Source organism: Aquarana catesbeiana, linkage group LG13, assembly GCF_042186555.1.
Source record: "Aquarana catesbeiana isolate 2022-GZ linkage group LG13, ASM4218655v1, whole genome shotgun sequence".
Lineage (NCBI taxonomy): Eukaryota > Metazoa > Chordata > Amphibia > Anura > Ranidae > Aquarana > Aquarana catesbeiana.
Genome location: NC_133336.1, coordinates 39794689 through 39814157, shown reverse-complemented (window position 1 = coordinate 39814157; position 19469 = coordinate 39794689). Strand labels below are relative to the sequence as shown.

Genomic DNA, 19469 nt, shown 5'->3' with positions numbered 1-19469 from the left:
ACTTTTTGTTTACATGTAACAATCAGTTTTTGCTAGAAAATTTCTTAGAACCCCCCCAAACATTATATATTTTTTTTAAAGCAGAGACCCTAGAGAATAAATTGGTGGGTTTTGCAATTTTTTATGTTACAGCGGTTTTTCAAATGCAATTTTTTGGGGGAAAAAATGTCATTTTGAAGTTTTAATGGAAAAAAATAAAATTACATAATCCAATTTTTTGGTAAATTATAAATGATGTTACGCTGAGCAAATAGTTACCAAACGCACACTGTAAAATTACGCATGCCCGTGCAAATGCGACAAACGACCACTTTAGATTTACACAGGAGGTCTGGTACTAGAATTACTGCTCATGATCTGTCGTTCGTGACAATACCCCACATGTGTGGGACAATCGCTTTTTGCGTGCGTGCAGGACTGACAAGTGCACTATCCTTTCTGCGTGGGCACGTGGGGGGGATGGTTTGCTTACTTGCTTTGATGAAGGCTTCTTAGCCGAAACGCGTCAGCATATAGCCAGCACCCATGTACCCAATAAAGTACTTTTATTTAAGAGCATCCGAGTTGCCAGCCTTTCTGTTTTAAGTACGGGGGGATGGAGGCACTTTGATTTAAATTTTTTTCTCTTTTTACTGTCACTGTCATTTATTTTTTGATCACTTTTATTTCTGTCAGAAGGAATGTAAACATCCCTTGTGACAGTAATAGGCAGTGACAGGTACTCTTTATGGAGAGATCAGGGGGTCTGTAAGACCCCAAATCCCTCCTCTGCCCTTCAAAGCATTGGTGCGTTTGAATGCTTTTGTTTTTTGAAAATGGCGCCATTGACATCTGGGTTAACCGGAAGTGATATCAGGTCATCGCTTCGGCTCTCTGATCAGCCAGGAGGTGCCGGCTGGTCAATTGGGACACCTGGTGGTACGGGAGATTCCGTTAAAGTCGCAAAAGGTGGCGGGGAAGGGGGGACGTCCCGTCCCTCTGCTTCTAAAAGCAATCCAGCGACTAGTTACCCACTAGGATTGCTTTTACATGAGAGCTGACCGTCGGCTCTAAAAAAAACGGTATTGGGATGATCCTGGTATAACCACTGGAAGTCCAGTGACATACGGGTACGTCGCTGGTTGGCAAGTGGGTAATAAACAATATTTTGAAAGCAATAGCTGTCCCGATATCCTCTTTTTATAACTTTGTATTTTTTTATCCAAGATTAAAAATAAATAAAAAATATGTTTGCATTGTCCCACCCACTAAACCTGCACTAGAAAAAGAAACTGGAAATATGAATCTGGTGGCGATCACTTCTTTTTTAGGATGCTTTAATAAATATGGTAATCTGGTGTAAATCCTAGCAGATCCAACCGTAGGCAATCACTGACAAAACTTTTCATCTTCTCACCTTTCCCGTATAATTCATCGTTTTGTCCATATAATCCTCTGCCTTCTGCAATGCCAGATTAACTTTTTCAAAGTCTACAAATCAGAAATGAAAAGTTCAAAATCAACAGGCAACTGGACCTATTTATAAAACATAAATTCTAGAAAATCAGCTAAATGTCTATTGGGGCAAAGGATTTGTAATACAATTCAGATAGTTTTGCAAACCAGACAACAAAGCTAGGACTTCCTTTAAAGTGGAAGTAAACTCACTGGCCCCACGTCGGGCAATCAGAACCTTGCTAGGATTATTACTTTACTATGCCCGTAAATCTATAGTACTCAGATGGAAGGCCTCATCTGCACCTTCAATAAATTTCTGAAAGAGGTTGGTGAATGCGGCCCTACCATTGTACAAAGCTACTTACCTGTCACGTGGTTGTGGAAAAAAATGTCACAAAATATGGGATATTTGAACGGAATCCCTATCTACTAATGCAGACTCGATTGATGATTAGTTCACTCTATTAAGTACCAGGAATGGCTCAAATGGCGTTCCTGATCTCATAAAAGTCCCTGGGTTGTTCAGTCGATAGTTATGGGAAGGGGGGGAATACAAATATGTTATTATATTGCACATCTCATTCCATAAATGAATAAAATGGGTATTGCAGCGTACACATGGAATTGGAGGATTGCTTTGAATAGTCAGCACAGGTGGTTGAGCGTACAATGGTTTAGTTAGGAACATATATATAGATCTCTATGTGTATGTTTTTTTTTTTTTTTTGTTTTATGTAGTTGTTGACCGAGCCTGGGTATGCCCAGTAGGCTCTGTTTTGTTTTGTATTTACATTGAAAGTATAATAAAAATAAATTTACAAAAAAAAAAAAAAGTGGAAGTAAACGCTCATCTCTGACCTTTACCTATAGGTAAGCCTATAATAAGGCTTACCTATAGGCAGGGGTGTTGTTAGGTCTGCAAAAGATCTGGGGCTAGAGCCCATAGCAGCGGTCACCAACTTTTTTGTATGCCCGCTGGGGGGGCAGTGGTAAGCAATTATTCATGGGCGATTGGCTGGTGTTGGCGCTTCAATCATCATGGCACCATGGTTGATATGGTATCAGGGTGATTGAAGTGCATTATTTCTATTGTTACATTCTAATAAATAATGAAGTGATTCAACTCACTATACTGCAGAATCAGTGGGAGCCCTGGACATGTCACTTGCCACGTCTCCTGCCACCAGATGTGGATTGTCACTTGCCACTTTCACCTGGCAGCAGATGTGGATTGTCACTTGCCACGTCACCTGCCACCATTTGCAGATTGCCATGTCTCCTGCCACTATTTGCAGCTTGTCACATGCCACATCTCTTGCCACCATTTCCAGATTGTCACTTGCCACATCTCCTCACACCATTTGCAGATTGCCACATCTCCTGCCACCATTTGCAGATTGTCATTTGCCACGTCACCGGCCACCAGATGTGCGTTGTCACTTGCCATGCCAGCCAGTGCCACCAAATGTGCATTGACGCTGCATTGGTGGCAGGCTGACAGCACTGGTCCATTTAGTGAGAGCAGGGGAGCGGTGATGCGGGATGGGCAGTGAGAGATGATGTCATCTCGCTGCTTCCCGCTGCACCTCTGAGATTGAAGCAAGTGGGTCTGGCTGCAAAGTGGAGCTCCACGATGACAGGAAGCAAGTGACCACCACTCTGCCGTGCTGTGAGGGCAGAAGAGCCCTGATGTGTGGCAGGCAGTGAGAGATGATGTAATCTCTCTGCTGCTCGCTGCACCTCGCTCCCAAATTGAAGAGGCCTGGCTGTAAAGAGCGCTGATGTAGAGCGGTCGGAGAAAGATGTCATCTCTGCTCATCCGCCCGCTCGCTTCTCTCCTCCGCCTCTCTCATGCAGCCAGCCCGCCCACCGCAGCAGCCGCAACCCACTGGTTAGGCAGGGACCCTGCGACAAGAGACTCGGGGCTATGGGCCCCAGATTTGGGGCTATAGCCCCAATAGCCACCCCCTAGCAACGCCCCTGCCTATAGGCAGTGTAAATATCTCCTAAAGGTGCGCTGTTTAGGAGATACTTACTGTATATGCAGCCAGTGACATCACTGGCACATGAGCTCTGAAGGAACGGCCACCCTTGCCGTTCCTTCAGAGCCCTGTCATGTAAATGGCGGGTCCCGTGCATGCGCGGGAGTGATGACATTGCGGCTCCTTCCGGTCACAGAGCCGGAGTGCACAAACCCGGAAGCAAGACAGATGAAGATGAGAGCGTCTGCAGCACTGACATCTCGACGCTGGAAGAGCTTTGTTTTAAGGCACGTTTAACATAATGTGCTAGTATGCGATGCATACTAGCACATTATGACATTACCTTGCAGGGTACAAAAAAAAAAAAGTCCAGCGGTAAAGAGGAAGTAAACCCCGATGGGTTTTGCTTCCTCTTTTGCTCCCCGCAAGGCCTGCAAATTACAAGCATAATGGGCTAGTATGCATTGCATTGACACTTACCTGCAAACGAAGCAGGCTGTGTCCATCTTCGCCCCTCTTCCTTCCGGGGTCGCGGACTCCGGCTCTGTGACTGGCCGGAGTCGCGTGACATCACTCCCGTGCGGGAGCCGTCACTCACAGCACACGCTGGGGGAAGAAACAGCACGGTGGTCCGTTTCTTCATATCGCATGCGGCAATGACGACATCGGCGCACTACAAGTGAAATAGCTCCTAAACGTCGCACGTTTAGGAGATATTTCCACTACCTATAGGTAAGCCTTATTCTAGGCTTACCTATAGGTAAAAGTCACACAAAAAGGTTTACAACCGCTTTAAGCAGCCCTAGTAAAACTGGTCTGGAAGTCCAGGCATTAATTACGTCCGATTGTGAAAGGGTTAAAGTTTGTTAGTCACATAATCTGCAATAAAAGAATAGCACACCAATGTCATTGGCTGTTGCAAGAAAACGCACTATTGTTCCTTGCACTTGTTTCATACATGACCTTCTAACCTCCACCTAATTTAGGGAGTAATTAGATAAACGCATAGATATAAATATTATAGTTGTACCAGAATTGCCACTGTACTAATAAATATGCTATGCAAAAGACAATGGTGTATGGCGAAAATTGGGGGTGCACAAGTGAGTGGAACTGCTTTTAACTTTACCAATTATTTTAATAAACGGAATTGCCCTAGTTGGATTTTTTTTGCCATCCTTTTTATGTCCGCCTATGAGTAAAAATACTGCGTTATGACACACCATTGGGGAACAACCAGCAAGGAGGACTACAAGTTCCAGCTTATCCAGGACAATATCAAGTGCGTGTGACTCTTATAATATAGGAGTCCATACCAGTCGGTAAGTGAGTGGGGACACTGAAGGGGAGTACGATTTGCACTTTATTTAACCACTTCAGCCCCGGAAGGTTTTACCCCCTTCATGACCAGGTCATTTTTAGACGCCACTGCTTTACTTTAACTGACAATTGCTCGGTAGTGCGGCACTGTACCCAAATAAAATTGATGTTCTTTTTTTCCCACAAAAAGAGCTTTCTTTTGGTGGTATTTGATCACCTCTGTGGTTTTTATTCTTTGCGCTATAAACAAAAAAAGACTGACAAATTTAAAAAAAAAAATGTTTTACTTTCTACTTTAAAACAGAAAAATAAAAATGTAAAAAATCAAATTTCTTCATCAATTTAGGCCAATAAAGTATCCTGCTACCCATTTTTGGTAAAAAAAAATCCCAATAAGCGTATATTGATTGGTTTATGCTAGTTATAGCGTCTACAAACTATGGGATATTTTTATGGCATTTTTTATTATTTTTATACGAATAATTGCGGCGATCACCGATTTTTAGCGGGACTGCGACATTGCTGCGGACAAATCGGACACCAGACCCTTTTTTTGGGAACCAGTAACATTATTACAGTGATCAGTGCTAAAAATATGCACTGCACTTGGCACTTTAAAAATTGCACGATTGATCATCACATTCTGCATGTATGAAGATACAAGGATATGGACTAATTCATGAATGACACGTGTTTTTTTATGTATTTATTCATTCTTTTTTTCACATAATTTCACTTTTGTGAAATGAAGCGATTTGGTTAATTCACATTGGTTAACATCCTAAGTGCGGGAATATTAAATTAAAGTGGAGTTCCACCCTAAAGTGGAACTTCCGCTCGTCGGATTCCTCCCCCCCTCAGGTGCCTCAATTGGCACCTTTCAGGGGGGAGGGGGGTGCAGATACCTGTATAATACAGGTATCTGCACCCACTTCCGGGAATAGCTAGTCGCAAATGCCCACCCCCACCCATATCTCCCGTTGTGTTGTGGGAAACACACAGTTCCCACAACACAACGGGGACCAGTGTAGACGTGCAGCGCGACTCGCGCATCCGCAGTAGGGAACCGGGCAGTGAAGTCGCACTGCTTCACTTCCCGATTCCCTGACCGAGGATGGCGGTGGGGGCAGCTGAGTGACGAGCGATCGATCAGCTTTCGACATCGATGGACCCTGGGACAGGTAAGTGTCCATTTATTAAAAGTCAGCAGCTGCAGTATTTGTAGCTGCTGGCTTTTAATATTTTTTGTTTAAGGTGGACTCCCTCTTTAAATTGGTTCTAAAAATTGAGGAAGACTTAAAGGAGTTGCAAAGGCAGAAGGTTTTTTTTATCCTAATGCATTCTATATGTGTGTGTTCTTGTGTGTGTGGCAGCCCCCCTTCTTACCTTCCTGAGCTCCTTCTCTCTCCAGCGATGTCCACGATCCCCTCAGCCATCCAGGACGCTCCTCCTGAGGAGAGGCTGAGACAGAGCAGCGGCACCATTGTCTCCCGTGGCTGTCAGTCAGTCAGCCAGCCAATCAGGGGAGAAAGGGGGCGGCGGCCAGGTCGGGGCTCCGTGTCTGAATGGATACAAGGAGCTCTGACTTGGGTGCCCCCTGTAGCAAGCTGCTGGCTGAGGGGCACTCAAAGAAGGAGGGGGGGGCTAGGAGAAGCAAGAGGGACCTAAGAAGAGGAGGATCGAGGCTGCTCTGTGCAAAACCAACTGCACTGTAAGTAAAACACACACACAATAAAAACAAGTCTTTGCAATCACTTTAATCTCGAGGCGCTCAAAGGTCTTTGTCTGAGGGCCTAAAATCTTATTTATATAGACCTTTAAAATATTCACTTACCTGTTTCCTCTCTTATCTGGTCAACCTTGACATTAGCAGACAATCCAGTTTCCAGAAGGCAATGTTCTATCAGTGTAGCTCCATAAGCTAGAACAGACAAGGAACAAAGAATTTTCTCTAGAGTTCAGCTTTAATGAAGTGACCCTCTCAGGTTTTAAAAAAAAAGATTAAGAACAAAGGACCGTGCAACAGAAGAGCATTTATACTTACCTCTTTGGCATCCCAGATCTCCTACCTTCCCCTCCTTTCGGGAGCTACCGACTCTGTAAGACTCTTCGGCATTCAACACTTCTAGGAGCGTCAGATGCTTTTTCCAGCACCACATGCCATGTCCCCATCCTCTGACCCCCATGTCAATAAATGTCAATTATGTATTAGGCCAGAGGATGGACCTACAGCACATGGTGGAGGGCTCAGGCATCCAACATTCCTTAACTGCTTCAGCCCCGGAAGATTTTACCCCCTTCCTGACCAGAGCACTTTTTGTGATTCGGCACTGCGTCGCTTTAACTGACAATTGCGCGGTCGTGCGACGTTACACCCCAAAAAAATTGAGGTCCTTTTTTCCCCCACAAATAGAGCTTTCTTTTGGTGTTATTTGATCACCTCTGTGGTTTTTATTTTTTGCGCTATAAACAAAAAAGTGACAATTTTGAAAAAAAACACTTTTTTTTTACTTTTTGCTATAATAAATATCCCCCAAAAATATATAAAAAAACTATTTTTTTCCCCAGTTTATGCCGATATGTAGTCTTCTACATATTTTTGGTAAAAAATAAAAAAATAAAAAAATAAGTTATAGCGGCTACAAAATAGGGGATAGATTTCTAGAATTTTTATTATTAGTTTTTTTTTTTTTTTTACTAGTAATGACAGCAATCTGCGATTTGACAGTGACATTATGGCGGACACATCGGACAATTTTGACACATTTTTGGGGCCTTTGGCATTAATACAGCGATCAGTGCTAAAAAAATGCATTTGATTACTGTAAAAATTTCACTGGCAGTGAAGGGGTTAACACTAGGGGGCGATCAAGGGGTTAATTGTGTTCCCTAGTGTGTGTTCTAACTGTAGGGGGGAGGGGACTGACTAGGGGAGATGACAGATCGTCTGTTCATACTTTGTATGAACAGACGATCTGTCACTTCTCCTCAGAGAGATGCCGTTCTTGCCGTAATACGAGCGATCGCGGGAGCCCGTCGGTCATCGAGATCGCCGGGCACTTGCATGGGCTCCAGGGGGACGAGCTGCGGGCGCGCGCCCCTAGTGGCCACCAGAGGGAGCGGCGTAACATAACGGCGATTCGCGCAGCAAAGACATGTTGCCGCGGCAAGCGGTTAAAGTGTTAAATGAAGAAGAGTCATATGGAGGCTGCAGTGCTGAAACAGACTATTTACTAAAACTGGAGAGTGCAAAATCTGGTGCAACTCTACATAGAGACCAATCAACTTCCATGTATTATTGCCAAAGCTTAACTGAACAAACCGAAGTGAGAAGCTGATTGGCTGCCATGCAAAGCTGCATCAGATTCCGAGTGCACCAGGTTTAGTAAATCTCCCCCATAGATTGTTAATGAGAAGAACACACTACATCTTCTGGTGCATGGGACTTTTTTTAACCTTACAGGGTTGCTTTAAAATCAGAACTGGAAAACACAGTTCTAGAAAATGATATTAAAGAAAATGGAAAGGTGTCTTAATTATAAATAATTACAAATGCAGAATGAGGAACCAGAAAAGGAAAATATAAGCAGATGAAGTTTCAGCTTTAACATTGAAGGACTTTCTTTCATTATCCCTTACAGCACAGGGAATGAAAATGGATAGCTATGGCTACTTACGGAGATGTGGGTTAAGGGCTCTCTTCAGCTGATCTCCTTTTTGAGCGTTCGCTACAATCTCTTTTAGCCTTACAAAAAAAAATATATTAGCAATTTTAATAACAGTCTGTTTAAATCCCATTATAACACAACTATCTGATCTTACTTTTTAAGTACTGTATTTATTGGCGTATAACACGCACTTTTTCACCCTGAAAATCGGGTGCAATAGCGTGTGTGTGTTATACGGCAATACTTCAATTGTGGCTGCCTCGGAGGGGACAGGGAGGAGGCGGGACGAGCGCCGTCAGATTACATACAGTGAGAATCTCCTGTTTACTTGGCGGCCTCTGTAATAGGAAGTCTCCTGGGCCACCATTGGACCACTGTTCTGTCTATCATAGGAGATTCTCACTGTATGTAATCTGTCGGCGCTCATCCCGCCCCCTCCCTGTCCCCTCTAGGCTGCAGATGGGCATCGATCAGGCTGCACTGATGACAATGGTGAGGCTGCTGCATTGAAGGCAATGGTGAGGCTGCTGCATTGACGGCAATGGTGAGGCTGCAGGTGGGCACTGACCCTTATTTTGCTTCAAAGTTCCTTATTTAAAGTTTAAGTTTTTTTCCTGAAACTTCCCTCTTAAAATGAACGTACGTGTTATACTCCAATAAATACGGTAAGTGTTGTTGGGGTCTAAATACTTTCACCAATGTGAGATTTCAGCCTTTCCTTTTTAATAAATTCACAGACATTTCTAAAATTCTGTTTTCACTTCCTCATCGTGGGGCACTGAGTGTAGAGTAATGAGAATAAAAATGAATTGTAAGAACTCTACTATAAGGCTGCAACATAACAAAATTGAAAAAAGTGAAGAGGGTCCGAATACTTTATGAATGCACGGTCTATATACTGTATATGCATAAGCCGCAGTGCCCACACCAAGGGACCTCTGTATATACTGAGGTCCTAACTCTAAATTGAATTGGGTTCAGGGACACACTGGATGCCATTGCTGTCCGTGTGGTTTTGCTGGGTGTCATGTGTATCCCTGTGCCTTTAAGGAGGGGGTGAGCTCCCTCCAGACCCACCTGCCCTCAATCTATCCATTCTTATATGTGCTCCTACTATGGAGGCTCTGGAAATTTAGAGTTAGGACCACAGTATATACAGAAGTCCCTTGGTGTGTGCACTGCTGCTTACGCATGTACGCTAGATTACCAAAAGTATTGGGACACCTGCCTTTACACGCACATAAACTTTAATGGCATCCCAGTCTTAGTCCGTAGGGTTCAATATTGAGTTGGCCCACCCTTTGCAGCTATAACAGCTTCAACTCTTCTGGGAAGGCTGTCCACAAGGTTTAGGAGTGTGTCTATGGGAATGTTTGACCATTCTTCCAGAAGAGCATTTGGGAGGTCAGGCACTGATGTTGGATGAGAAGGCCTGGTTTGTAGTCTCCGCTCTAATTCATCCCAAAGGTGTTGTATCGGGTTGAGGTCAGGACTCTGTGCAGTCCAGTCAAGGTCCTCCACCCCAAAGGCGCTCATCCATGTCTTTATGGACCTTGCTTTGTTCACTGGACCAAATCATTTGGTGGAGGGGGGATTATGGTGTGGAGTTGTTTTTTAGGGGTTGGACTTGGCCTCTTAGTTCCAGTGAAGGGAACTCCTAAGGCATCAGCATACCAAGACATTTTGGACAATTTCATGCTCCCAACTTTGTGGGAACAGTTTGAGGATGGCCCCTTCCTGTTCCAACATGACTGTGCACCAGTGCACAAAGTACGGTCCATAAAGACTAAAGAGGCCAAGTCCAACCCCTAAAAAACAACTCCACACCATAATCCCCCCCTCCACCAAATGATTTGGTCCAGTGCACAAAGCAAGGTCCATAAAAACATGGATGAGTGAGTTTGGGGTGGAGGAACTTGACTGGCCTGCACAGAGTCCTGACCTCAACCCGATAAAACACCTTTAAGATGAATTATAGCGTCTACAAACTATGGGATATTTTTATGGAACTTTAATTTAATTATTTTGATTTACTAGTAATGGTGGCAGTCAGCGACTTATAGCAGGACTGCGATATATTGCGGCAGACAAATTGGACACTGACGCTTTTTGGCACGGTCACTGAACTAATAACACTGGCTAGGAAGGGGTTAACATCGGGGCGATCAAAAGGTTAACTGTGTGGCTGGCCAGTGCTTGTGTATTATGGGGGAGGTGCTTTTACTAGAGGAAGGCATTGCAGAAACACAGGATCAATGCCTTCCCTACTGACAGAACAGTGATGTGCCTTGTTTACATAGGCAGATCGCCGTTCTGGCTCTCTGCCTAATGATCGTCGGGTGCCGGCGGACATAGAATCCGCAGATCAGCTCCCGCTGTGTATAATCAGAGCAGGTCGCCAGCGGCGCGCTTGTGAGCCTCCAACCAGGAAGTGCAGGATCACGTAGTAGGTACTAGGTACGTGATCCTGCGCAGCAGGGCTGCCTCGCCATCGTATTTGTAATTCATACGGCCAGCAAACAGTTAAACAATGAAGACAGGTCACCTCTTCCAGCATCCCAATGAGCTCATCCCCTCTACTCACTCTGATCTCTTCTCCTCTAAGCATACTTTTTCTCAGCTCATGTGCAGCCTAAAAAATCTCACTGGCTCCTAATGTTGCCCCTCCTGTTCTTAGTCTTCGTGTCATTTAAAAAGAGATATAAAGACAAATATACAGGTTTTATGCAAAAGTTTACATTATATAAAAAAAATTAGGTTAACTTTACTGTTTTGTTTTTTTATTCATGTATTTCTTCCAAAAAAATAAATGCATTTGAAAGACTGCTGCGCAAATACAGTGCGACAAAAAAATATTGCAATGATCGCCATTTTATTCTCTAGGGTCTCTGCTAAAAAAATGATATATATATATATAAAATGTTTGGGGGTTCTAAGTCATTTTCTAGCAAAAAATATGTATTTTAACTTGTAAGCAAAAAAACGTCAGAAAAAGGCTTAGGCATGAATGGATTAATGAATATATACTGATACTAACACGTGGTTCAGCTCTAAATATAGTAAAGGACTGTTATCAAGCTTTGTTGCCCTTGTGTGATATCAAGCAGAATCATACCTCTCCATGGTAATAAGAGGCTCGGGGCCTTTGGCGTTGCCAACAGGATAATGTTCTCTAACTGCAAATTTGACATCATCAGCTTCATCTGTGCGGAACCTCAAGATGTTAAGAATGAGATATTCATGGTCTGTGAGCACAATGTTGCCCTGGAATAACACAAGAGTAAGGAAATCCAAAATCAGGGATTTAGTCTTTAGTGTGTCTATACTTAGTGATTATAAATTTTCATTAATTTTTTTAAATAGTTAACATGTTATACTTACCCACTTCTGTGAAATGATTTTGCACAAAGCAGCCTGATCCTCCTCTTCTGGGGTCCCCTGCCAACGCTCTGGGCTCCTCCTCTTCAGCGAGTGCCCCCATTAGAAGCCACTTTCTACGGGGGGTACTTGAGCGGGCAGTTTAGCCCCGTCCCCATAACAGGATTTGATTGACAGCTCAATCTGCCCTGCATTAAGATTGGGGAGTTCCCCGTACTAGCTGACGCTTTTTAAAATCACCGCGGCCATTCAGGGCTCCGTTATTTGTTCACATAACTGTGTATGAATGGCCTACAAGTGTGCTGATGTCACTACACTTGGGCTCCATTGAGAACTAAACCATCTTCCATTGTAGTAGTTTTTTCATTCACAAATTCCTGTGAAAGAATGTCGCAGCTGTGCAGGTGGGAGGTTCTCATGGCAGGAGCCGTGTAAATAAGAGCATGTTATGCTACACCCTAAATACGAGTGTAACATAGAACATGCTCCTAAAGGTGAATCTAACCATTAAAGCTGAACACCAGTAACAAACTTTAATTTTAATATATATTCTTTCATTTAATTTAATATATTCTTCAATAGCACAAGGGGCATACAACCACTTTGTGTATCCAGGTATTACCTTGTAAAAGTGACACCATCCCTGTACTACACATAGTCTTGTGCAGTAAGCAGAACTGCGAGAAGGATCCAGCAGGTCCACCATTTACAGTCTGCCTGCAGAAAACTAGAGGAGGGGGGTGGAGACAAGACCAGACACTCTGCACAAAGAGAGGGCAGCGGTGACCGGTCTTTATTACAAGAAATGCATAAGAGAGACAAAGTGCAGGTTTTTTCATGTTCGATTACTGCGCAGATTTGAAAGAAATACTCAAAGGACACCAAGATTCACGGAAGAATGCACATACGTCTTGTAGCTAAAAAAGATATGTTTAGCCTGAAGTTCAGCTTAAAAAACAGCATTACCCAGTTGTCAGTCTATGCTGGGAAAAGCTTAGTGCACATTGAAAAAGAAATACAGAGATATCAGTTAAGGCTACAAAGCTCAGCCATCACATTAGAGATATGATCTTTAGAAATGTTTTCCTAGTGGCTCTATGTATCTTACCCTGTCATAGAGCTCAACAATGAGATGGTAAGCGGCATCATCGGAGCCAAACTGGAAATCCACAATCCTGTCCACTCCAAGCTGCTTAATGCTGACCAGCCGCCTGGAGCGCAGATGCTTCCTGCACTGGAGAGATGGAAAAGCAGAAAACGGGTTTCAGACACAAGGTTATCATGTCAGGTAAACGAGATTTGTGTGGGGTAAGAGAAAATCTAAATCAGGATCCAACTTTTAGAGGCGGCTCCCTGTCAACTGGAGAGCCCCAAAATGCATTGAAATTTTGATTGTGTCATGAAAAATACATTATGCTTTATGTATCTTTATAACATTGTATACTCAATAAACTTCTTTTGACAAGGAAAAATACATTATGATTGGACTCATTCAAGTTAAGCGGTGCTCTCATTCTTTTTAGCGATCTCCAGTTGAAAACACAAGGAAGCAGGAACTGGTATCTTTAAATAAAGTGTATAACATGGGCTCAGCAAATAAAAACAAAGACAAAAGTTTTTTGGGGTCTTTTATTTTTTTTGTATAACAGAACACACATAAGTGCTCCGTTATGTCTCTAAGTGGGTTGCACTGGAGCCGATACCAAGCATTTTTAGTTGAGTATTCCTACTCGGGCAAATACTCCGATACCTAAAACCAATACCGGAAGTGACATCAGTTTGGGGGCGGACAGCAGCATTGCTAGGGGGTGCGAGCCACACACCTGCATTGGAAGCTGTGCTGGCTGGGCTACTCCTTGAGCCCACGCTGCTCACCCGGCCTACCCACAGATTTCGTCACTTCCTGTTTCGGCTCTTTGTTTACCTGGCCATTAGTGGCCAGTGAAGCAAACGATCAGACCAATCTTTGTCTGATCGGTTTCATTGGAGGCCAGCAGAGAGATTAGGGGTCTAATAGACCCCAGATCACTCCTTAAAGAGGATCTGTCACAGCCCATGCTATTACAGGGGATGTAGCGGCGATTGGCTATCACATGGCACAGGTGCGCTGTGATAAACCCCCATCTGTACCATGTGATCACGGGGACCAATCACAGAGATCACAACAGTACACAATGATTGGCTATGACTATAAGCCATTGTGTACATTTGACATGTGATCACTGTGCAGTGCTGCCAACCTACCAGATTTAAATTTACCGACACAACATCCAAAATTTACTGCCACAGCCAAGTATTTACTGGAATTTTCCAAAAGTAGATATTTAATTAAAAAATATATTTCTGATCTTATGTTTGATATAGTAAGTAGCTCACGGGGGCAAGAAATAAGAATGGGGAGGCACACACACATGAAACTGACTCTCACAGTGACATTGACAGCAGTGTGCAGCAGCACAGATGACAATGACACCTCACGTCTCCTCCTGAATCACAGTCTCTCTCCACACCAGGTGCTCCCTTCAGTCCAAACAGCACTGACATCCCCACTCCTGTCCCACAGACCTGCACACGAGGCTCCGGCCGCTCTGCTCAGCTCCCTTGCACCATCACACCACATGCTCAGGCACACCTGTGGTAGACCCGCCCCTGCCAGTGCTGCCCGAACACACTGTAGCAGGCACTTCAATAGTCTCGGCCGGCTCCAGACCAGAATTGTACATGTGCAGTATCAAGCCAACCGTCAGACATTTTTTTACTGGCAACTTCTTCCTGTCACTGGCATTTACTGGCAGTAGAAAAGTGCCTGTTTTTTACTGGCTGCCAGTACAAATACTGATGGTTGGCAACAATGTCACTGTGATTGGTCACAGCCATCACATGGTACCAGGGCCGGCCCGGTATAGCGATCTGTCTTCCGCTGTGTCTGGTGGACACAGCAGGTGACAGATTCTGCCACTCCACAGCCCCTGTTCCGTCACATATGTTGGAACACATATGGCGGCGTCGCGCATGCTCACTCCAGTGGGTAGCCAAATGTGATGGGTCGCCATATGTGACGAAACACCCCTAGGGGACACACAAGACAAGCAACCGGGAGGGTGTCATATAACGTCCACCCAGAAGACAGAGGCTCCGGGGCGGCTGTAATTTTACAATAGACCAGGCAGGAGGTGGTTAAACCCTACACAGCTGGAATGCCAAAAGGCTTTTCTTAAACAAGGTTGGCCCAAGGCAATCTCAAAAAAGATCCAACTGCTCAACAGACAACCATAGCAATCAAATAATACTTGGGAAGCTCGTGAGAAACATAGAAGGATGGTGCCAGAAAAAGGCCATCCGTGTAGTCTGAGGGCCTACCGTGTAGTCTGAGGGCCTACCGTGTAGTCTGAGGGCCTACCGTGTAGTCTGAGGGCCTACCGTGTAGTCTGAGGGCCTACCGTGTAGTCTGAGGGAATACCGTGTAGTCGGAGGGCCTACCGTGTAGTCTGAGGGCCTACCGTGTAGTCTGAGGGCCTACCGTGTAGTCTGAGGGCCTACCGTGTAGTCTGAGGGCCTACCGTGTAGTCTGAGGGCCTACCGTGTAGTCTGAGGGCCTACCGTGTAGTCTGAGGGAATACCGTGTAGTCTGAGGGAATACCATGTAGTCGGAGGGCCTACCATGTACTACATAACTATTCCAAAAGGAGTTTGTGCACTAAGAATGTAATGAGTATGACTAGCTTCAGAAGACCATGACATGTCTAATGTTTTGAGTGAGACTGTAATTGATTTCCTTCAAACCTTCATTGCAAACCCAGATGGCATCATATTCTTGGGCCATTCAAACTCCGTGGTGTGAATTCTGATCCCGGATTCCACCAGAACTACGGCTTTAGAGTCTGGCCTGTCAATCAAAAGTAAAACAGCCAATTAGGACTGCGACAAAGAAAAACAATTGTTGGAGAGCAAGTTAAATATACAATGACACATGGCAAAATAATTGTATATGTAGTTCTGTAATGTTACATTCACACGGGTTACAGAAAAGGTGCCATGTACAATGGGGGAGATTTACTAAAACTGGAGCACTCAGAATGTGGAGCGGCTGTGCATGGTAGGCAACCAGCTTCTAACTTCAGCTCGTTCAATGAAGCTTTGACAATAAAACCTGGAGGCGGATTGGTTTCTATGTAGAGCTGCACCAGATTTTACACTTTCCAGTTGTAGTAAATCTCCCCCATACTGTCAGCGCCTAGCAAACACCCAGTCCAAGAAGGTGTATGGAGACAAATGGGCTTAATACACATTCCTGCTTTTATCGGACATTGCATTATGCCAGATAAAATGTTGAGTTCTACGTTGGGAGCAACAGCATCTTAATTCTACAGGCGATCAAACCAAACTCAGATCGGAGGCTTTGGAGGCCATAGGAGAGATATGGGGTCTGGAAGACCCCAGACCTTACCATAAAGAGGACCTGTCAAGGCTCATGCGGTCACAAGGGATGTTGTTCATCCCTTGTGATAGCAATAAAGTTAATCCAAAAAAAATTTAAACCTCCTGTGTAACTCTGAATTGGTAACCTGTCGAGGCTTTTAAAGTGTCTCCTATGAAAATTTTTAGGTAATATAATTTAGAGCTGTTCCACGGGCATACACAATTTTAAAGCATGGCGTGTTAGGTGTCTATTTACTCGACGGAACATTTTTTTTTTTTTTTTACCAAACAACTGAGTATTATATTGCATTTCTATGTACTACAACTCATCAGTGTATTTTTTTCCTAAAAACTTGAGTTTGATAATTGATAATCCACTATGCAAATATCTTGTGACATAAAAAAAATTGCAACACCCACCATTTTTAATCTCCGATTATAAAATATATAATATTTGGGGGTTCCAAATAATTTAACAAAAAAAAAAAAAAACGAATTGTTCCGTGTATGAGAGAGATGTCAGAATTGGCCCAGAATGGAAGGCATTTGTTACCCCAACATTTCATAATCCTGATATGTGGCTGCTGTACCATGTACTTGTATGAGAAAGTCTCCTGTTCTCTTTGTTTTGCTTCCTTTATGTAAAATCCCTGGTGTGCCTGCCAGTCCCTCTGCTTTCCTATTAAAAACTGACCACACTAAGCAGGAGAGCACACCGTGGTCAGTTCTCTAGCTATGATGGGAACTCAGCCTGCTCTCCTCCAATGATCAGACTTCTCCTGACAACCCCCCCCCCCCCCACTGCACAGCTATTCACTGGGAAGATCAGTGTGCTGCTGCTTCTCCTCCCCCCAGCTCTTATGCAGCTGAGAACAGAGGGAATGAGATAATTTATAAAAAAGGGAACAGAGATATTTATAATGTTTTTTTTATATATATATATATATATATATATATATATATATATATATATACACATACAAATGTTTTGCTTACCATCTTCTATCTTAATCGCTTGCCGACCAGCGCACGCTGATGTACATCGGCAGAATGGCACTGGGGGCAAAAGGGCGTTCAGGTATGTCCCCTTTAAGAAGCGGTGTTGTGCGCGCCTGACAGCGGGTCCATCGGGTGCCCGCGATCATGTCACGGAGAGGTAGAACAGGGAGATGTAAACAAAGCATTTCCCCGTTCTGCCTTGTGACAGGGCAGTGATCACAGCTCTCTGTCATCGGAAACAGTGATCACTGTCCTGTGTGTTAAAGCCCCTCCCCCCTAAAGTTAGAATCACTCCCTAGGACACACTTAACCCCTTCCCTGCCAGTGTCATTTACACAGTAATCAGTGCATTTTTATAGCAATGATCGTTGTATAGATGACAATGGTCCCAAAATAGTGTCAAAAGTGTCCGATAATGTTGCATTCACGATAAAAATCGCAGATTGCCGCCATTACTAATTAAAAAAAAAAATAAGAATAAAAATGCCATAAATCTATCCCCTGTTTTGTAGACGCTATAAATTTTGCGCAAACCAATCAATATACACTTATTGCGATTTTTTTTTACCAAAAATACGTAGAAGAATACATATCGGTCTAAACTGAGGAAAAAATTTTTTTTTTATATATTTTTGGGGATATTTATTATAGCAAAAAGTAAAAAAATATTGCTTTTTTTTTCAAAATTATCGCTCTTTTTTTTTTTTGCTTATAGCGCAAAAAATAAAAACCGCAGAGGTGATCAAATACCACCAAAAGAAAGCTCTATTTGTGGGGAAAAAATGACGTCAATTTTGTTTGGGTACAACGTCGCACGACTGCGCAATTGTCAGTTAAAGAGACGCAGTGCCGAATCGCAAAAAGTGCTCTGGTCAGGAAGGGGGTAAAATTTCTGGGGCTGAAGCGGTTAAAAACCCCTTTTATACTACACCAGGTCTCTTCCTTGTTATGAATGGTTCCTGGGCCCCAGGGCCCCTGTGAATGGGGCCCCGCTTTCTTGTACCGCCAGTCACCATTACACACAGACATCCTAGACCCCAATCCCAGGAAATCCGTCTCCTCTTACTTTTGCAGGCGGATGAGGTAAGTCTTGTTATCCACATCGTAGACATTGTACACGCGCATGCCCAGCAGACTGAGGGATGAAGAGAGACAACACACAGGATTATTGATCAGTTATAAGACCTCATTCATAATAATGATCAGCACTGCACACCTGCAGCTCAGGCAGGGTAAGCTGGGACTTGTAGCCCCCAAACAGCTGGAGAGGAAGCTTCCCCACTCCCATGGCTGATGTTCCATCCCCCCTGCAGCTCACACAGCCCTCCTTGTAGTCACCTGTCCTGCAGCTCTGAGATGACAGCCCGGATATCTATGGTATTGAATCTGTTCTTCATTCTGCCAGCTCCCACTTGTGCACTCACTCCAGCCGGCCATACACTTCCTGCATCACATGGCACGGCGAGCCACACGGATCAATTCGGTAAGAGCGTTCAGAACACGGTGCGACATCTAGTGGCGGTACATGGAACAGCGTGCAGGCTTTAGATGCGTTATTTACTTTTCTCCAGCAGAGGTCAGTGCTGCGCCCAGAGAATTCCATACTAATATAAAATATACAGTATAAGAAATTCCTTTAGGCTTTATAATTACCCCTAAATTAACCACTTCAATGCCGGGCACTTTTGCCAAGGACAATTTTCAGCTTTCAGTGCTGTCGCACTTTGAATGACAATTGCGCGGTCATGCAACACTGTACCCAAACTAAAGTTTTATCATTTTCTTCCCACAAATGGAGTTTTCTTTTGGTGGTATTTGATCACCTCTGGGGTTTTTATTTTTTGCTAAACAAACTAAAAAAGACCAAAGTTTTTGAAAAAATAGCGTTTTTCTTAGTTTCTGTCATAAAATTTTGTTTTCTCCTTCACTGACAAGCACTCATGAGGCGGCACTGATCAGGTGGCACCGATGGGCACTGATGAGTTGGCACTGATGGGCACTAATGAGAAGGCACTGATATGTAGAATTGATGGGCACTGATGAGTTGGCACTGATGGGCACTGATATGTAGAATTGATGGGCACTGATAGGTGGCACAGATATGCAGCACTGATGGGCACCAATAGGCGGCACTGATATGCAGCACTGATGGGCACTGACAGGCGGCACTGATGGGCACTGACCAGCGGTAAAAAAAAAAAAAAGGTGTATAAAAAATAAAAATAATGAATAAAATAATATAAAAAAATAAAAAAGGATACATTTA

At 43.8% G+C, this 19469-nt stretch overlaps 1 protein-coding gene across 2 annotated transcripts in view; it reads right to left on the bottom strand.

Annotated features, from left to right (window-relative positions):
* Window positions 1–18697, bottom strand: part of LOC141116841 (ribosome quality control complex subunit NEMF-like) — an 89461-nt gene extending 70764 nt beyond the window's left edge. Inside the window, exons 1-8 of one of the 2 annotated variants that reach the window (XM_073609307.1) lie at window positions 18542–18697; window positions 18270–18338; window positions 15569–15671; window positions 12894–13019; window positions 11523–11671; window positions 8417–8484; window positions 6574–6660; window positions 1397–1470 (exon numbers count right to left, since the gene is read on the bottom strand). In XM_073609307.1, the coding sequence (XP_073465408.1) occupies window positions 1397–1470; window positions 6574–6660; window positions 8417–8484; window positions 11523–11671; window positions 12894–13019; window positions 15569–15671; window positions 18270–18338; window positions 18542–18600 (735 nt within the window). In that variant the 5' untranslated portion in view covers window positions 18601–18697. Of the gene's footprint in view, window positions 1–1396; window positions 1471–6573; window positions 6661–8416; window positions 8485–11522; window positions 11672–12893; window positions 13020–15568; window positions 15672–18269; window positions 18339–18541 lie in introns of those variants that run through there. The other variant, XM_073609308.1, reaches the window with a different exon arrangement.
* Window positions 18698–19469: the final 772 nt, after the last annotated feature.